Source organism: Calonectris borealis, chromosome 3 (assembly GCF_964195595.1).
Source record: "Calonectris borealis chromosome 3, bCalBor7.hap1.2, whole genome shotgun sequence".
NCBI lineage: Eukaryota > Metazoa > Chordata > Aves > Procellariiformes > Procellariidae > Calonectris > Calonectris borealis.
This window is the reverse complement of record NC_134314.1, coordinates 73,167,127-73,184,940: the sequence shown is the minus strand read 5'-3', so window position 1 is coordinate 73,184,940 and position 17,814 is coordinate 73,167,127. Positions and strand designations below refer to the sequence as shown.

At 42.9% G+C, this 17,814-nt stretch overlaps 1 protein-coding gene across 4 annotated transcripts in view; it reads left to right on the top strand.

The window, feature by feature from the left end:
* Positions 1–4,679: 4,679 nt before the first annotated feature.
* Positions 4,680–17,814, top strand: part of PCMT1 (protein-L-isoaspartate (D-aspartate) O-methyltransferase) — a 35,976-nt gene continuing 22,841 nt past the window's right edge. For 2 of the 4 annotated variants that reach the window (XM_075146187.1, XM_075146188.1), the window contains exons 1-3: positions 5,181–5,540; positions 5,651–5,709; positions 17,270–17,374. In XM_075146187.1, the coding sequence (XP_075002288.1) occupies positions 5,293–5,540; positions 5,651–5,709; positions 17,270–17,374 (412 nt within the window). In that variant the 5' untranslated portion in view covers positions 5,181–5,292. Of the gene's footprint in view, positions 4,987–5,180; positions 5,541–5,650; positions 5,710–17,269; positions 17,375–17,814 lie in introns of those variants that run through there. The other 2 variants (XM_075146189.1, XM_075146190.1) reach the window with 1 other exon arrangement.

The window sequence follows — 17,814 nt, the reverse complement described above, 5'->3', positions numbered from 1 at the left end:
ATGTGATGGAGGTGAGAGCTGTGATGGATTTAGGGCTGCTCTGTAAACCTTTAAATATATTCTCTGTGTTTGATCACTATGAAAGATGTGTACTGTGTTAGTATGTTGTTTCAGTGTAATAGCAGATTTAAATAAACAAATAAAAGGAGGAAACAAATACCGGGAGAAAATATGCCTCATCAAATATTTCTGAGGTTGTCAAAGTGGACGTTAAGTCTAGATGAAGCTGATTGGGTCCAAACATATTAGCTGAGACAACAAGGAGCATCTATGGATTATCCTTAAACATGGCTAAAGTTAGGAGTGTGAGTGAAAGGGAAGAAAACTGAAAGCATGCCTCTCTCTCTCTGCCAGAGGTTAGGGGGCCTGGGAATGAAGGCACTTACTAGATCAGTGGCTGTACTAGGGCAGGATAAAGCTAATTCTGAACGCTATTTGCTTATAATCTGCTTCCCTCCAATTATCATTCAACAATATTTTAAGAAAGTTATTTGGAGATGCTGTATTTACTGCTGGTAATAACTGCTGGAGTTGTGCCCGGTTCCATCTCTTGAACAAGCGCAGTTGCTATTCAGGGTACTGCAGAGCAGATTTAAGAGCAGAGTGCCAGAGCCCTGGGTGCATTCATAAGCCTTACCTGCCCTCACCTTGGACGCCCACCTGGGCTGGGGCACCCGCTCCTGGCCTGAGCTGTGTTGTAGGAGGGCCTGTGCCTAGCCATGTCCCTGACTTGGTGACTGGCTTGACTTGTCACTTCGCTTTTGCTTGATGGCAAAACCATTCCCGTCCCCAGCCCTGCTCTGCTTGCCTTGCTGGGACACCGGTGGGATGGTGTCCTGCTGGGTGGCACTCTCATCCCTGGCTCCAGGTTCATCTTCTCTCACGGAGGTATCCCAGTCCTGCTGCTCCCTAACACGGAGAGTCACTGATGTGCCTGGGTCCTTCTCACCTCCTGTTTGAGTGCAGGGCTGGGAAAAGAGTTCAAAATAATGTGAACTTCTGAAATGGAAATACAAAATGAAGGTACACATCAAACTGGCTTGAGATTACAGGAAAAGAAATGAGAGGAAGGAGAGTGATTAAGTTAAAAACAGAATGGAGGCAGGGAGAGGAGTGACTGTAGGTGTAGAAGCCAATTTGTGTGGGGTTTAGGACATAACTGCGGAAATGTTCAGCAGGAACATTTCACAAGGAAATTTCTGCTTGTGGTATGTATATGCAGAAGCAGATGGGATCAGAGAGTGATGATCAACTTTTCATATGCTTTTTAAATTCAAAGAATTTAAAAAACCTAATGGGTTCATGAGGTGGGAGGGAAGGGATGAAACAGAAATAGTAGCATGGATGGATTTATATATAAATTTATGTAAGTACTACTAAGGGATTGAGATGTGGGTGAATGTGCGGAAAAGGAGAGAGATCTGACATGTGCTTAAAATTAGTGAGATCTCCATGTCAGAACAATTAAGTGATGGCCAACTCTGGCTGCTGGCATTCCTGTGCCTCTTCCCTAATAGGGCTGTCCACGCACCAGCTCCCTGGAGAGTCTAGGGAGATGGCTGTACCTGTGGAAGATGACAGTGGGCATCCAGGGACCAAGGTACTCACGCTGGTTTGGACAAGTGAGGGGGAAGAGGATACAGGAATGCTGAATGTCAGAGCAGATGGAGAGGTTCCACGTGAATGCTGATGGCCAGAAAACATTTTTTTTTTTAATTTCTGCTTATCTTTTACTCTAGTGTAGAATATCTGTGTTCCTTTTAATGGGTATGCTCTTAGTAAGTTTAAAAAATGGACTCATGGTCTGGGGTTATAGAGCGGAAAGAGCTAGGGACCTCATGTTTCTTTACTGCACAAATGGGTGCATCCTGCCGCTACTGGTGCACGTTAGTTTCCCAGGGCCCTTTGAGGCAACTTGGCTTGTCTTAAAGCTCCTGGAAACTTGCAGAGCCAAATGCTGTTTCCTTCACACATGCCTGGTATCCATCCAAGACACCCCAGATATCGCTTAGGAAGGCTCACACTTATGTTCTTGTCATCCTCTTGAATAGTCATGCCAAGAATGTAGCCAAGACATGGACAATAGGTACATTCAGTCCGAAAGTGCCTGGGCAAGTCTGCAAGTTCCTAGGAGAAAAAGGTGGGCTCTTTCTCTGTGCTCTGTCACAAGCTTAACCCTAATTCAAGCTGGTCCTGGTAAGCAGCCTCAGTTCGTATGTAAATGGTTTCTCTTGTGTTTCTGGTCTCCCAAGGGGGTAAGTATCCCTGGAATGCTTTTAAACATGGGCCAGCGAGTTTCTTGGCAACAACCTCTCTATGTGAGAGCAATGCAGTTTGCTTGCATCTGACAACAGAAAATGTCTTTTGCATTTAAAACAATGAAGTATTTTTGTGTGTGTATTTTTACAATGTCTGTCTGTTCTCTGTGTTTGCTGCCCTTTGGGAATTCCTCTAACTCCACAACTTCTTTCCTTCTCTCCCAGCCCACTGGATATAACAGGGAGACCTTTTATATTCTGGGGCAGGCTGGGAGTGTCTCACGGACTGTAGAGCGGTTGCCAGTTCATGCTTAGGAGAAGTTAGATGGAGAATACAGAATGAAGCAGTGGATCTGTCTCCAGGATTAAAAGAACCAGATGGGAAAGGTCTGGGAAGTCTACGGATGGCACCTGGTGTATGCACTGGGCAACTGCCAGATTTGCCCTGGATTGACTGCTAGCCAGAAAAGCACCTTCACCTCATTTTCTTCACCTGAACCAGCAATGATGGGATGGAGTATATGTGTTGAGTGGAACTGGAACAGGCTCATCCCTCCCAGGATGGGTTCTCACACAGAAGATGATGTTATCCATGTCTCCCATGGTGGTATGTTAGGCTGTGTGTGTCCTTGTATCAGGAATGCTTTTAAGAAACAATATAATATTTGAATTTATATCTGCTGGATGATACCTTGTTTTCTCTAATGTTTATCCAACATACTATTGATAGGGCCTATCTATCCACAGTTATGTATCACTATTCTCACGTTTCAAAGAAAAGAACTGAAAACTGTGCTGTCTGGTACCAAGCAGATGACATACCTGCACTGTTGCGCCTGGTTAAGAGAGGAAGCGCTGTAAAATTGCAGTCCCGGGCGTGTGAAAGCTCGTTCCCAGGGACCAGAAGGGGGCACAAATGCAAAAGTCACAGCACTGACGGTAGGTTCCCCGAAATTGCCTGCAATAATGGAATTTGCTTTCCCTTAAAAACAATAGAAGCACATATAAATAACAGGTGGCAAATGAATATCGGTGGCAAAATTAATCATTAGGGTGTTTAGGAGTACCCAGGAATACCACATGACCGTAGGAAATTAATTCTATGGTTTTCTGCATTATGCTACAGGCTGTGGGAGGAACCGCAGGGGCTACTTTTCACTTAAGATTGCTACTTCATCGTGTGCCTACGCTGGGACAGAGTGAAGGCCACATCGGAAGTATCAGTTTAGCATTTATTAAATGCTGAGTTACTGATTTTATGGCCTAGACACCTTTTAAAAGGAATTTTAATACGTAACTTTGTCCTACAACAGCATCGCGCTCGTAGCAGGTCGCTGCTTCTCTGGCAGCGTTAGCCATACACGCAGGTGCTAACCCTTCCCATTTTTTGTGTTGTTTTCCAGGTGTTCAGCCGCACCGTCCCTCCCCCGGCAGCCCACCACCGTTTCAGCCCCCCCGCAGCGACCGCCGCCTCGCGGGCACCTCCCGCGCCGCCGGGGCAGGGGCGACAGGGCCACCGGCGCGCCCGCGCCAGCTGACCAATGGCAGCCTCCAACACGTAGGCCTGGCCCACGCGGGCTGGCCGCGGCCAATAGGCGCACCCCATGCAAAACGCCGCGCCGCGGGACGGCGATAATTGGCTCCGTCGCAAGTGCGGCGGGGCGCGCGCTGGGCCGCTGGCGGCGCCGCCGTCACCTGCGGACCGGGACCGGGACCGGGACCGGGACCGGGACCGGGACCGGGGATCACCGCCCCCATCGCCTTCCTTCTTCGGTCCACGGCGTGTGCCGGCTCATTGCACGAGCGCGGCCGAAGCCGGGGCGGGGGGAGTACCGACGTGCCGTTTCGCTAGCTCATTCATTAACGGAGCTCCTGAGCTCACAAACCCGCGACCCCGTCCCGTCCCGACGCCCGCGGCCCTGCCGCTTCTGAGGCCAGGGCAGGGCTGCGCCCTCGCCGCCAGCGCGGGACCCGCGGCCCCTGCAGCCAAACCCGCGCACCGGGAGCAGCCGCTGTGCCCGCGCGACTGGCGCCGCAGGGGGCAGCTGTGGGGCGGCGGCTGGGCTCCGGAGGGCGCTACCGGCACCGGGGCTTGGGCCACCCGTGTGCTCCACCACCCCGGGCACCTCCCGCACCCCCAGCGCCGTGCGAGTGGCCACGACGCGCTGCGGCGGTAAGCGCGCTCGCGTGTTACCGGCTGCTCACGGTACTACTGCGACCGCGGCAGGGAGGGGGGGAGGCCGGCGCCCCGGCGCGGCTGCTGGAGCAGCGGAGGGACGGCCCGACCGCGCTCCCCTCCGCCCGCAGCCTCCGCGCACCGGCGGGGCGGTAGGGGATCGGACCCTGACGGGCGGCTGCAGAGCAACCCCACCCCCGCCCCCGCCGCGCGCCCCCGGGGGCGTTGGGCGCGCATGCGCGGGGGCCGTCGCGGGCCGGCGGAGCGGCGGCGGCCGGAGAATGTCGGGCGCGCGGGGCGGTGGGCGCGTGGCCCCTCCCCCCGGCGGGCGCGCGGCAGCGGCGGCGGCAGCGGCGGGGGGGGGAGGAGGAGGAGGAGGAGGCGAGGAGGCGGTGCCTGTGTCGGCGCTGGAGGTTGTGTCCTTCCTGGGGAAGCTGCTGTGCGCAGTCGCGGCGCTGAAGGCGGCTCTGTACCTGCTCCGCAGAGCGTGTCTAGCGATGGCCTGGAAGTCGGGAGGCGCCAGCCACTCCGAGCTCATCCACAACCTCCGCAGTGAGTCCGGGGCGCGGGCGGGCGGGCGGGCGCGGCCCCCCTCGCCTCAGCCGCGGGGTGACCGTTACCGGCCGCTCGGCTGCACGCACTTCGCATTCCCGCGGCGCCCGCCCAGCCGCCAACTGTCAAGGAGCAGCGCCGGCGGGGGGAGGAGGCGAAGGCGGCGCCCAGCCGGGGGGTGTGTGTCTGGGTGTCCGTCCGGGTCCTTCCCGGGAGGGCGCGGCGAGCGCCGCCGCTGTCCCGCAGCCGGGTGGAGGGCGGCGGCCGCTGGCGCAGGGCGGGCCCGGGCTGTTGTTGCGGGAAGAGATGCGGCGGGAGGGGCGGCGCCGATGGCGGTCCCGAAGGGGAAGCGCTGTGCGGCGGCTGTGGCTGTTGTCAGCCCGCCGCCTCCCCCCCCCCTCCCCGGCCCCGTTCCCGCCGCCTCGTCCCCGCCTGCCCGTAACGCTCTTGTGCGAGCTGAGGCGGGGCCGCGGCGGCAGCCCTGGAGGGCCCGTGATCCTCCGCACGCACCGGGCTCGGCGTCCCTCTGGCCTCGCTCTGGCCGCCTCTGCCGGGTCAGCACGGCTGCCGGGCGGTGGGGGGAGGCGTCCCGAAGCCCCTCGTAGGGCGGACGGGGGAATGGTGGCGTCGGCGGGCGCGCAGCGACCCTGCTTCGGTCTTTCAGGCCCCGGCTAAACGCAGGGGGAGCTGCCCGGGTCTGGGAAACACACCGAAGAGGCCGAGGTTGGTTTTGTTGGGTGAGAGGGACGTGCGGCAGCAGTCCGCTCGTGAGGTGCGAAAAGTTCGCTTTTGGCCCCAGCCCCGAGTTGCTCCTTTCGAAGAGGTGGGCTAGGACGGCTGGGAGAGGAGGGGAGCTGCCGAGGTTCCAGGCTCCTGCTGTCGCCGAGCTTTCCGGTGACTGCCCGGGACTCGACGTTCCTTGTCCTTAGCGAAGGTTTGTGCTGTCCCCGTGGAAGGTATCGGGCGGGTGATCTTCACTGATGTACTTGAGTACAAGTTTGCAGGGTCATTTACGTGTGATCCAGGCTGAGGGGATAGGGTGATAAGAGAACACCTTCCCTATTAAGAGCTTCAATTTTTCATATTAGCCTCGGATTAATCTGTATTAGATACACTTGCAGTGTCTCTTTGCTTTACTCCCAGTCTTTCCCTTCCTCTCCTCAAGTCTGTGTCCTAGACATAGAAGGATGTAGACTAGGAGCCTGTATTATGGCAGTTGTCTCCTGTTCCAGCGATGCTGCAAGACCACAGGCAACTTCACCCATTTGGCCTCCTCGTTAATTTGGAGACATAGGAGAATCATCCTTGTTGTTTTCTCCAGTCTGCTTATGTTAGATCCTCTGATCCTGTGCTCTTTTCTGTAATTTTCTTTTGCCACTCTTTTGAGAACTCTTCTATCCAGTAGAGCAATATGTGCTGAAGTGACTTTCAGTTTCACTGTCAAAACTGCCCGTTTAACCAATAGATAATAACTTCTCTAGTTACGAGAGTTGCAGTGCATTTTTTTGTTTTGTTTTGCAACTGTAAGGCCTAGAAATAGTGTTTTAGTGAAATTCTGTTCCCTTACACAGCAGGGGAAAACTTTGACGTAAAAATGAATGTCAAGCTCCAAAATATATCCAAAAAGTGATTATTGCCAGAATTGTCTATGGCTCTGAGAACCTGAAGGCAAAACTGATTTCTTTGTTGAAGAAAACAATGACAGTGTTTTTCAGCACATGGAAACTGTTTAGGACTTTGCAAATAATAATAATGAAAAAGCTAAAACCCGTTATAGTTAGTACACAACAACATTAGTATAGGAAGAATAAAGTAAACTAGAAGTGTTTTCTATTGTAATTTCAAAATATACAGTCATGGTAATTACCTGGAAAATTACAGTATGCGATTTCCCCCCCCTCTGTTTTGCATATGTATGCCAAAATATTTTGAGGGGTGTTAAATAGTGGATTGGACATAAAATGTTGTGGAGGCATGGAGGTTTTTGATCTTGCAGCAAAATTGTGTTGTTGACCTCAGTGGGACTCCAGTGAGGGCGTAGGCTTTATCAGTGCAGAGCAATTGCAGGATTAAGACCATAACTTTTAGATAAAGAGTTCTCCAGGTAAGATGATACCTTGTTGCTAAAGTTGGGATCAAGTTTAGAAGAAAGTACTATTTTATATGATATATAATTCTCTCAGATATGTTTTTAACAAACTTAAAAAGAATTGGTTACAGAAAGGCCAATGTTCTAGAGAATTCCTTTTGAGTAGTAGATCTCTCAATGTATTTAACTTTTTTTTCTCTAAAACCAGCTATTTCTAGCATTTTTATGCTAGAAGTAAGAATGCAAGGCAGATGAGGTTAATTTGATGTTGTCTGAGTGTTTATCTTGTGTGTAATTTAGTGTGTAATTTGCATAATTTAAAATAAAGGAAATAATGCAGGTTGTAGCGACACAGTATGTTTTCTTCTGCAGCGAAGCCTGGTTGAGAGGTTGTTGCTTCTGCCCTTATGCCACGAGTTTTCTCTTCACTGTGCTTATAGAACTGCTTGTGAGGGAGGCTGTGTGTAAGACTGGGTCACTTTCTCATTACTGCCCTTGCGAAACATAGAGGTTTAAACTCCTCAATATCTGTATGCTGTTGTACTATTGTGGTTAGAGAAACAGTGAACTTTATTATGGGTATAAGTGGGCTGGGGAGAACGGGAGCTTCTTAAACTGGTTTTGCTTCCAAATAAAAACATCAATGGAAAAATGTAGGCTGCGTATTCTTTTCCTTTAAAACAGCTATAAAGATTATTCTTCATTATAACTTGTTATTGACCGTTATTAATGCTTCTATTTTGTGGCAATAAAGTGCTCTAATTTTGTGAAACTATATTAACATATGCTCATTGCTCATTTCGCTGTTGCCTTAACTATAGAATTAACTTTTCTCTAAAGGTAACGATCATTGTGTTAGAGCAGTGGTAAGTGCTTTTGTGTATTTGCATGCAGATTTAGGCAAGTATTCTTTACAAGTCTTACCTTTGCTTTCATGTCTTAAAAGGGACAAACTAATGAACTGGAACTCTGCATATTTTTCAGTGCATACTTAGAGACAGTGACTGAAGAATGTTGCATGACTTCTTGTTTTGTTGTTTTGATTTTTAGTTGCTTGTTGCATTGTAAACATGTTCTTGCACCGTTAATTTGAGGCATCATAGATGCACAATTTGTGACATATACAAAATAAACTTGCTTAAAATGCACTCTTCACAACAAAAATGCTGTCCTTGAATGTGCTGTTTCCACGAGGTGTTCAGCTGCTTTGTTTTCCAGTGATTCTTGAAACTACTTCTCATTTAAAAAAAAAAAAAAGCTTTTTTTTTCCTCTGAATGTTTGATTCTTCCAGCATTAGAGCTATTTAAAAAAAATATTTTTCACCTTTACAGAGTAATTATTTCAATCTTCGCTTCTTCCTAACTGAAAATAGTTGAACATGTGCCTTCAAATTTGAGCAAACTTTCCCCCTAAAAATATTTAAATTAAGATCTTTTAGAAGACGACACTTCTAGGAAACTATTTAAGTGCAGGTTACTGTAGGGCTAGAAATCATGCTAAACATAGAAATAATTGACTGTGTTTAAATACGTAACTGTGGCTGGAGTTTCTTTTTGTTATAACTTACGGTATAGAGATGCTGAGAAAGCGGGAAAAGACTGGATAATTGGTGACTTATTTACTGTTATCTTGCTTGGTTGAAGATCTTTGGATTCTAAATCTGTATCTTTTTTTTTCCCTTCTCTTTATCTTCAGTTATCCACTGTTCTCTTGTCTCACTGTTGGGTCATTTTGATCTCCTCCTGACTTTCATACTTGGGCTCTTGCCAAGTCCTGTTACTTTACACGCCAACATCTTAGAAATCGGCTTTTCTTCCCCACCTGCAGAACTGAAAAATTGGTCCCTGTCCAATTCACAGTCCATCAAAGTTAATTAAGTTTCCTTATCACACCTCTCTGTCTCTCCTCCTATCAATATGGTATGCTGCCATATGACGATCTTTCTTTGCTTATTTCTCTGATCATGTCGTGCCAATGGTGTTATAACTATATACACGTGCTTTTGCATCCACATTTCTAGGTGAAAGTGAAGGTGAATTAACTTGACTGTGGCTAAAGCGCTGCATAATGTTGTAAACCATCTGTGGGCTTGTTTCCTGCTGCACTTTTCCTCATCTAATAAACTTGGATCACAAAAGTTATCAACTGTAGTTTATGAGATACCACAAATTCCATAGAATTTCATGCCTCACTCGAGACCAGATTCCTGATTTTTCAGTGTGAATGTTGTTTCAAATCAGTATATATTCAAATATTGTCAGGCTTTGCGGATTCTATTCTTAGACATGCTAAAGATATTTCTCTGAGTGTTTTATTTTTTAGATGTTAAATAATTAAAAATGACATCTTGGCAAGTTTCATCATAGTGAAGGCTTATCTACAATGAATCTGCACCTTTGTTGCAGGTTTCCGATTGCTGAGGACAAATCTCTTTGGGAACTGCCATGATCGTGAAGGCACTGAATATGGCATTGCTAAGCCTAAGCTACGTTCAGCAAGGACTAAACATTGGTTTTGATTTTAGTTTTTTTCCCCTGCCATGTCATTCTCCTTGGTTTATCCAAATCTTTTCTACATCTGGCTAATTTTGCTCAAGGAAGAGTAATGTAATTTGGATGAACGTGAAGAAGGGAGGTAGCAATGGAAAATTAGACGAATAAAAACCACTTAACCCAAATGTAATACCTCTAGTGTACAAGCAGTTATGCTGCCTGTTCTGTGCATTCAGTGAACACGCTTTCCTTCAACATACATGTTGTATTGAGGCTTGAGTGACTAAGCATTGTAACTCACGGCCGGATAGCTGAAAATTTAACTTTTTTTTTTTTTTTTTTAAATTAAAAGTTAACACATCCACTGATATGTTAGTTTAGGAATATCTAAAATTTCTTAATTTAGTTAATGTCTCAGGTGGCATAGAGTTGAAATCTGTGATGCTATTTTTTGGAGCATTGAGATTTTTTTTTTGATTTTGTTAGCAAGTAATTTGAATAACTGCCTAAAAGAATTGCCACGAGACTTTTTTTGTTAGTGATTTAAGTATTTGCTCGTGATTTGCCCATGTCAGTGAAATGTTTTGAAGGAATTTCTACACCCTTGACTTTCTAAGAGGGAGGCATTCAAGTAAATTGAGACAACTTAACATCCCAGATGTTAACAGAAAGGAAAAATAACTTTAAAAATGTTCATCACATTTTATCGGTGTGTAAATTAGGATTGTGTTCTTAACTGGTTCTTTGTTGTTGGCATTTTTTTTTTCCTTAATGTTAGACAAGATGTCGATGTAATGTTAAAAACATATCCATTCTTTCCCACAACAGCCCCAAAATTCAGTGCGATGAAGTCCACATCCTCAGTCATCCAGGAAAAAAAGAGAACATGTTTTTGGCTGCTTATTTATATCACGACGCTTAAATTAAAAATGTTTAGCTCTTTTGCTTGGTTGAAGATATATAGATATAGATACATATATATATGTATTTCTTTTTGTCTCTGGTTGGGTTTAATGGCATAATACTATTTTTTGCTGGTAGTCTGAAGCTGCCTAATAATCCATAGGAAAATGAAAATAATCTTGCAAATCTGTCCCTTACAGGTGATTACCGTTGCTTGTGGGCATGTTAAAAGGAGGGAATCTCGTATGTTCTAGTTTCAAAACAACTCCAAGCTTTTCTTTTAATGCAACTGTTACTTTCATCCTGATGTAGTACTAAGACCTATTAGTAAGCTTGGAAAGGAATGCATAATGTTCGTGTTCTTTTGAATTATTGTTTCTGTGAATATAATACTACCTCAAAGTCTTCTTTGTTAGTGTTATGATAATACTTTTTTAAGTAAAAATTTTTCTCAAGAAAACTACAAGATGGGGTTCATTTTATTCATGTTTTTAATTTTGATTTAAATTACCAAATTTTGGCAAAAATGGAGTAAACTTTTTCAGCACTTGAGACCGTAAATTTTTGGAATGACTTCTCTCCTGGACTGTTGTGTTTTTAAGACTTCAGAACCTGAATACTGCAACGTTGGACTTGAGCACAACATAGTTTTAAATGCTTGCACTTCGAAATCTAAAAGAGATGGTCAGACAAATACAACTTCAGAAATTCTTCCTTATTTCTGTTAGTATGACAGCTTTGTGTCATTTTGTCCTAAGAGTCGGGGTCATGTTTTGCTGATCTTTTGATCTTCCTCAGCTTTTGCATAGTACTAGTGCCTGTTCTAATGAAACCACCTTCATAGTAACAGACTGTTCATGGGGCCTGGCTGCTGGTCTTGACAGCATTGGCTTTTTGGAAAACAGATCAGCGAAGTGGTTGCATGGAATCTGCTCAGTAAGGTGTAAGACGTGCAGCATCTGCCTTTCTTTAAAGATCTGCTAAAGCTATTGAAAGAGTCTTGCCTAAAGCCCTACTGTGAGGAGAGTTCCTTATCTATCTGTCCTATCCAGCCTATCCTTAACCACTGCAGCAACAGTTTTTAGTTATTACTGATGGTTGTTGCCCATTGAACTCTTCAGTTTTGACATTCCATGTGATTTGTAAGTGAAGTTCAGCCCTCTCAAGTATAGAGGGATCAAGGTGTGCTCAGAGGTGAAGTCTCCCTCATCTGCACACAGGCGTTAAAGTTTATTGGAAGGTGCAGCTCCGTGTTCTTGCAAGCTGAACCCAACCTTAAAGTCACTTTCTTCTTTCATGTACTCCCAAAAATTTCTTCACTCAGCTGCTGATACAGATTTAGATGAAATCAACATAACCATTTCGATAAATGTGAGTACATTATGGACGGCTTTTGTGATAAAGATCTGCACTGTAGGACTGTGAGCAAAGAACTAGCATGCCTTTTTCCACTCCCAGAGAAGAAAATGGTTAATACCAACTTTGCAAAATTGGCCTACAGTATGAGGGAGCAATACAGCTGTGGTTAAATGTCTAAATTAGTCATCTGCAGACTTTCAGATCCACAAAAATGAATAGAGTGTCTTATCCATTATACCAGAATGAACAGGTTGTTTTTGAAGGTGAGCGTTATTAAATAGGGAAGGAGTACTCCCATAAAGTAGAAGTGAAATTTTGGAGGGTAATTTTGTATTTAACTGAATCTTGAGGCTGTATACTAGTTTGTTGTGTTGAACCTAGCTTTTGGTTCCCATGTGGTTTTACCTCTGCATGTTCTGAGTAGCATTTAGATGCTAATTTAATATTAAAAAAAAAAAATTATTTTATTCTGACTCCTTGGATTTTCATGGTATTCGATCTTTGTGTTTAATTTCTGGACTCTAAGATTAGTTCTCATGGACCCTTACTTTCCTCAGCCTTTCTGTCGTTGTGTCTCTGAACAACAGACTCTCAACTGAGTCCTTTCAGTTAGCCATATGCAACGTTCTGTTTGAATAATGTATTATTATGAATGCAAATCATAGTGATAACACACGTGCAGCAGAATGTTTGAGGCAGATACTCTTAAATCATCAGCAAAGCACAAGAGGCTTATATATATGAGCCGTTTAAAAAACACTTGTTTGCAAACACCTACTTTCAGTTTCTTTAGCACAAAGAGCTTTGTATGTTTTGGGGTCAGTGTCCTTCATTGGATCTTGGGATGCTGATCCATCACTTCTTGTTCAAAGTGCTTTCTTTTTGTTCATGGTTTACAGTGAAATCTTCCTATGCTTGTTCCTTGAATAAAATTCTATTAACTGAATTGCTTTTTTTCCCATCTTTTTCCTTCCTCCCCTACACGAAAAGACCCTGACCTTAAAAACATCAGTTGATCAGCTGCTTAAAACCTACTAACTTCACATTGCTTGAAAATCAAGATGTGATTCTGTTCCAGCCCACTTTCCTCTTGAAAGTTGTTAGCTGGTTTGCGTGGGTCAGATGGAGACAGCTGGAAGCTGTTATTTGTCACTTGAATAATTTTAATTTACTTGATTTCATCTTTTGAAATACAGAGCTGTATGTGCTTTGCATCATGCTTTAAGACCTCTGTATGATTTAAAAATATCACTGTTCTGCTGAAAAGTCATCTTCATAAGTGAAGTACTCTGCAGAGGTTATGGAGCAAGTAATCTGGGGAGAAACTGAACTATGTGGATGCTGACGTAGTCCTATAGTAAACGGTTTTGGGATCTGCATGAGCATTTTGTTTATGTAAAGCCAGCAACAGGAGGTGTTTGAGTAGCTGTTTATAGCTTGTGTAGTAAGCTTGTGTGCTGGATTTTATCATGTGGCAATGAGACATCCTTCTTCTGATTTGGAAGCTAGTGTTGGTGTAAATGTTGACTGCTAGTATTTTATGGTTTGGTTGGAAACTTGTTTGATCAACAGTCAAGATACCATCAGTGATGTAAGCAGTTCTTTGAAAGCTAAGCACTTCAGTAATGCATTTGTTGCTAAATAGAAAGATAGGTTGTTTACTTGTTGCAAGTCCATGGTGTCTTTTCAGACTTAGCTCTTTTTTCCTTGCTCTCTGACAGCCAAATACCCATTTTCCCAGGTTACATTCAACAGTGGTATATTTCCACCTTCAAATCCAAGGACCACTCTGTGATCTCTTTTCCTGTTTTCATGGTGTTATTTGTGGAAAAGAAGCAGACCAGAGTGAGTTTTCAAAACATGCTCCAATTATGTCAAGTTGTCATTGCTGCAGCCTCTGCACAGAGTAACTTTTGAACTCTGCAGGCCGTGTTCCACTCTTAGGTGGTTACTTTTCGGCTTCAGCCCTTTCAGGCTTAGGAGTTGTGCTGCTATAACTCTAATAAACAGATTTTACTTTTGATTTTAAGCTGTAAGCTACTGTGTTTGTGTATTAGCCTTTGCTTGTAAACACTTTATAATTTAATATCTGATTTGTTTGCAGTACTGATTATCAGAGTCTTGAAGCCCAGCAGTCTCCTCAAAGAGACTTTTGTGTGCATATTATCATTGGAAAGGATAATCAGCCTATATGTATTTAATTGTGAATTATTTTCCTGCAATATATAGCTTCCTTTTAAGATTTAGAAAATGTTTTGCATTGACATTTTATTAATAAATAATTTACTGTTGATTGTCTTGGTTTTTTGGCACTTAGAGATGACATGAAATTAGAATGTCTTCTTTGCAATACAAACGTTTATTATTGCCTTTTTTAGGGGATATACTTGTTTTCTGGACTTCATACAGAATCTGATTGAGATTTATTCCAGACAGAATTAAGATCCTGGCAGTTGGTCATCTTGGGACTGGCTGCTGGAGGAAGGAAAGGACTTTCATTGGAGTTCAGTACCTTGCAGTTGCTGCGTTTCTTTGTATTCAACCATGAGACTAAGAAAAATGCTTTTTGTTATCAACACAGAAAAAAATACTACAAAGTCTGTATTGACTTTACTGTTTAGGCCTTGATTGCTTTTCTTAATTCCCACCTAAAATTTGTTGTTGTCTCCAGTATAATAAGCAAATTTGAAAAGCAGACTTAATCTATGGGGGGATAATGCAGTGCCCTGTAATTCCACATTCATAGCTGAGAGGGTGTATTTTTTATGAAGAGGGAGCATTATTCAATAATTGAAGTACATGGCTGGGACACGAGATCCAGCTTCTCCCCCTGGTTCTACTGGGGACTCTTGAGTATGGGTAACTTGCTTAACTTCTTATTTACCGATGAAAAAGATGATACTAATCAAGGGCAGTCCGACAGTCAGCAAATCTCAGGAGTGTTTGCTGAATGAGAGCATCCTGAATGCTCAGAATTTGTAGAATATTATAGCTACTGTTTTTAATTTTTTTTGGTCATTTGCCTGTCAGTGTAAGCGTCACACTTGATAAGGTTATACATACTTTGGCTGAAACAAAGTTTTGTGCTTTGGTTTGCACAGACATCCACGGGCAATCTCTGCCATAGAGCTCTTATACTCTGGTTTAACAGGTTTGGGGAAGAATGGGTAAAATATATAAGTGAAGTAATAGAATTGAGGCAGAATAAAATTTGTAAATGCTGAGAGGTGAATTTATTTACTGATACTCTAACTAGAAAGATGACAGGAGTAGATGAGAGGTGGCAGGGATAGAGTTTTGTAAAAAGGGGAAATGGATTATGGGTAGCGTGAAAGAAGAGGTTTGGAAGAAGTCTGCAGTCACAGCTCTACAGAGGAGGTCCCCTGAAAACTAGAGGAGGTTCTCGGCCTTACCATAGGGCCCCGCAGTTGCTCTTCCAAGCTGGAAGCTTGATCTGTGTATTCTCTGCGTGTTTTTTTCCCCAACGCACAAAAGGAAAGAGCAGATGGCTACCTATAGATTCTAGGATTCTAGAATGTATGCATCTATCTGTTCAATACACAATCTCAAGGAATAAGTCACTATTTTTGATCTTTCCTGAGTGCTTCTCAGCTGCTGCTTTTCAACCTCCCTTCTGCCCCCCAGAACCTCTGTCTCTTCACTGCTATAATCAGCTTTGCTTATTCTCTTACCTCTTTTTTTTTTTTTTTAAAAAACGCATTTATTTTGGAGATACTAATTTCTTGGTGATAACTAATGAGAATCTAACATCAAATTTTTTTTGGTATTGTTTCTATGCTTTGTTCACAGAATTGATACACAACTAATTCCAAGTGGTCAGGGGAAAATTTTTTTTTTTATTGTCTTGTATTGTCAGTGCCAGTGTATTAATGGATTGGTTTGTTTGTTTTCTTTTGAGATACAATTTTGCTCAGTAAGTAAACTTACAAACTGCTGCAAATGCCTGCTGTCTCAGATTAACGAGGAGTTTCCTCTAACTGGAACCATAGTATACAGTTCTAAATGAAGTCAAAGCACAGGATATGTGTAATATATGTGGTCTATGAAGGGAGTATATGCTTTTTCTGGGATTTCTCGGATATAGAAATAATTCTAAAAAATAATATTTTTTTAAAAGGTTTGTTCTTGTCCTTAATAATTTGGTAGTATATTCCTATTGCAGTTCTATTTGACACTTTGTCTTCAGACCAAAAAGCAAAATGTTTTGGGGGGTTATTTTGCTCTCTGAATTCAAGCCTCTGTTACATAGCATAACTAAATCCCGGACACAGGTAGTAGATAAGAAAAAACAGAAGCAAATCCCATAATTGATAAGGGTAGTTGAAAGCACACTGTAAACAGTCAGGGAAGCCTCTGCAGAAGTTAGCCCAGGCCTGGACACAGGTGTGTTAGTGTTGGTAGTACTTTAAAAAAAAACACTGATGCAACTTCAGTTAGGACAATCTTACAAAAGCTCCTTAATCTGATTTTTTTGTTACTGCATTTTGGGTTAAATTTTAAAGGTACTCAAATTACCTATTTTTTTTTCCTTTTAAGTATAATTTTCCAAATAAATCTTCCTTGTTTACAGTAAATAGTTCAATGAAGCAATCCATTGTTGAAATTTCAGTTACTTGTAGTTTATACTATGTCTTTTAATGCAAGTGATTAATTTCTTCTATTTGTTTTCTGTTACTCATAAATGTCTCTTCAGAACTTTAAAAAAGAATTATCAATTTAAAAAAAAACTTCCAATAAAATTGTAAGGAAAAATGGCTGCACTGCACAGCGCTTCTGACATTTTTACATGCATGTGCATTTACATTTTATTTTGAAAAGTGAACAAAGATTCAAAGTGTTTTGATATAAAAACTCTTTGGCCTCAGTCTGTCCCAGCATAAGAATTCTGATTCTGTAGGAGTTTCTTTACAAAAGGATTTTTTTCTTTTGCCAACGCAAGAGAGAAACAGATCTCGAAAATAAAATACTGAGCAAGGATGCTGCAGCTTCACATTTCTAACCTGCTTTTGTATATTTTTCAATAATGACTCACTTACACTTCATGTTTCTAAGCAGCTATGTGTCTTGTTTGGTGTGTAGAGTAATATCAGTTTCTTACTGACTATGTTTTCAGGAATATCAAAGGTGTGCATGAAGTTGAGTTTTTCCAGGGGACAGATCTTTGCAAATGGTCTCTACTGTTTCAGAAAAGCATCTGTAACTGCTGGGAAAGTCTTGTTCAAAGTTCACTGGCTTAAGCATTGTTTGATCTATGGACCACAGCTTAAATTATAGTATGATGAGAGTTAGAGTGTTAAAGAGGGTAAGGTAGCATGATTTCTGACAATATTAGGAATATGTTCATGTGTTTCACATGCTCTTGCATTGCAGAAGAGAAACCACGCCTTCAATTTTATTTATTTATTTGTTTATTTATAGAAAATGGAATAATAAAATCAGACAAGGTGTTTGAAGTAATGCTGGCTACAGACCGTTGCCACTATGCAAAATACAACCCTTATATGGATTCTCCACAGTCTATAGGTAAGAGCATCATGTAAAAATGATTGAGATTATTCTAATTTGCATAACTGACTGCCTTTGTCATATATGTCATATATGTGTTAACTAAGTTTCAATTTGTTATGGAATGCAGTTGGCATACTTGAATACATCAAGTAGATGGATGTTCTTTAGTCAATATTAATATGTGTAAATATGTATTTATTTTTTAAACCACAGCAATTTGTGGTGGTGCAGCTGATGTTTAAATACTTAAAAATCATTTGTATGCAGTTTACGTCAGAAATAGTCTCTCCCTTTACAGAAATGATTCAGTTGAGATCAATGTGAAGTTTCTTAAACCTTTACATGAGATTTTTTAAAATATGAAAATAGGCTTTAAATGGGAGGATCTACTGATAGGGCAGTTATTTAGGACAGTTGTTTCCCATCCAGATCCCAGTTTTATCTTTCCAAGCTAG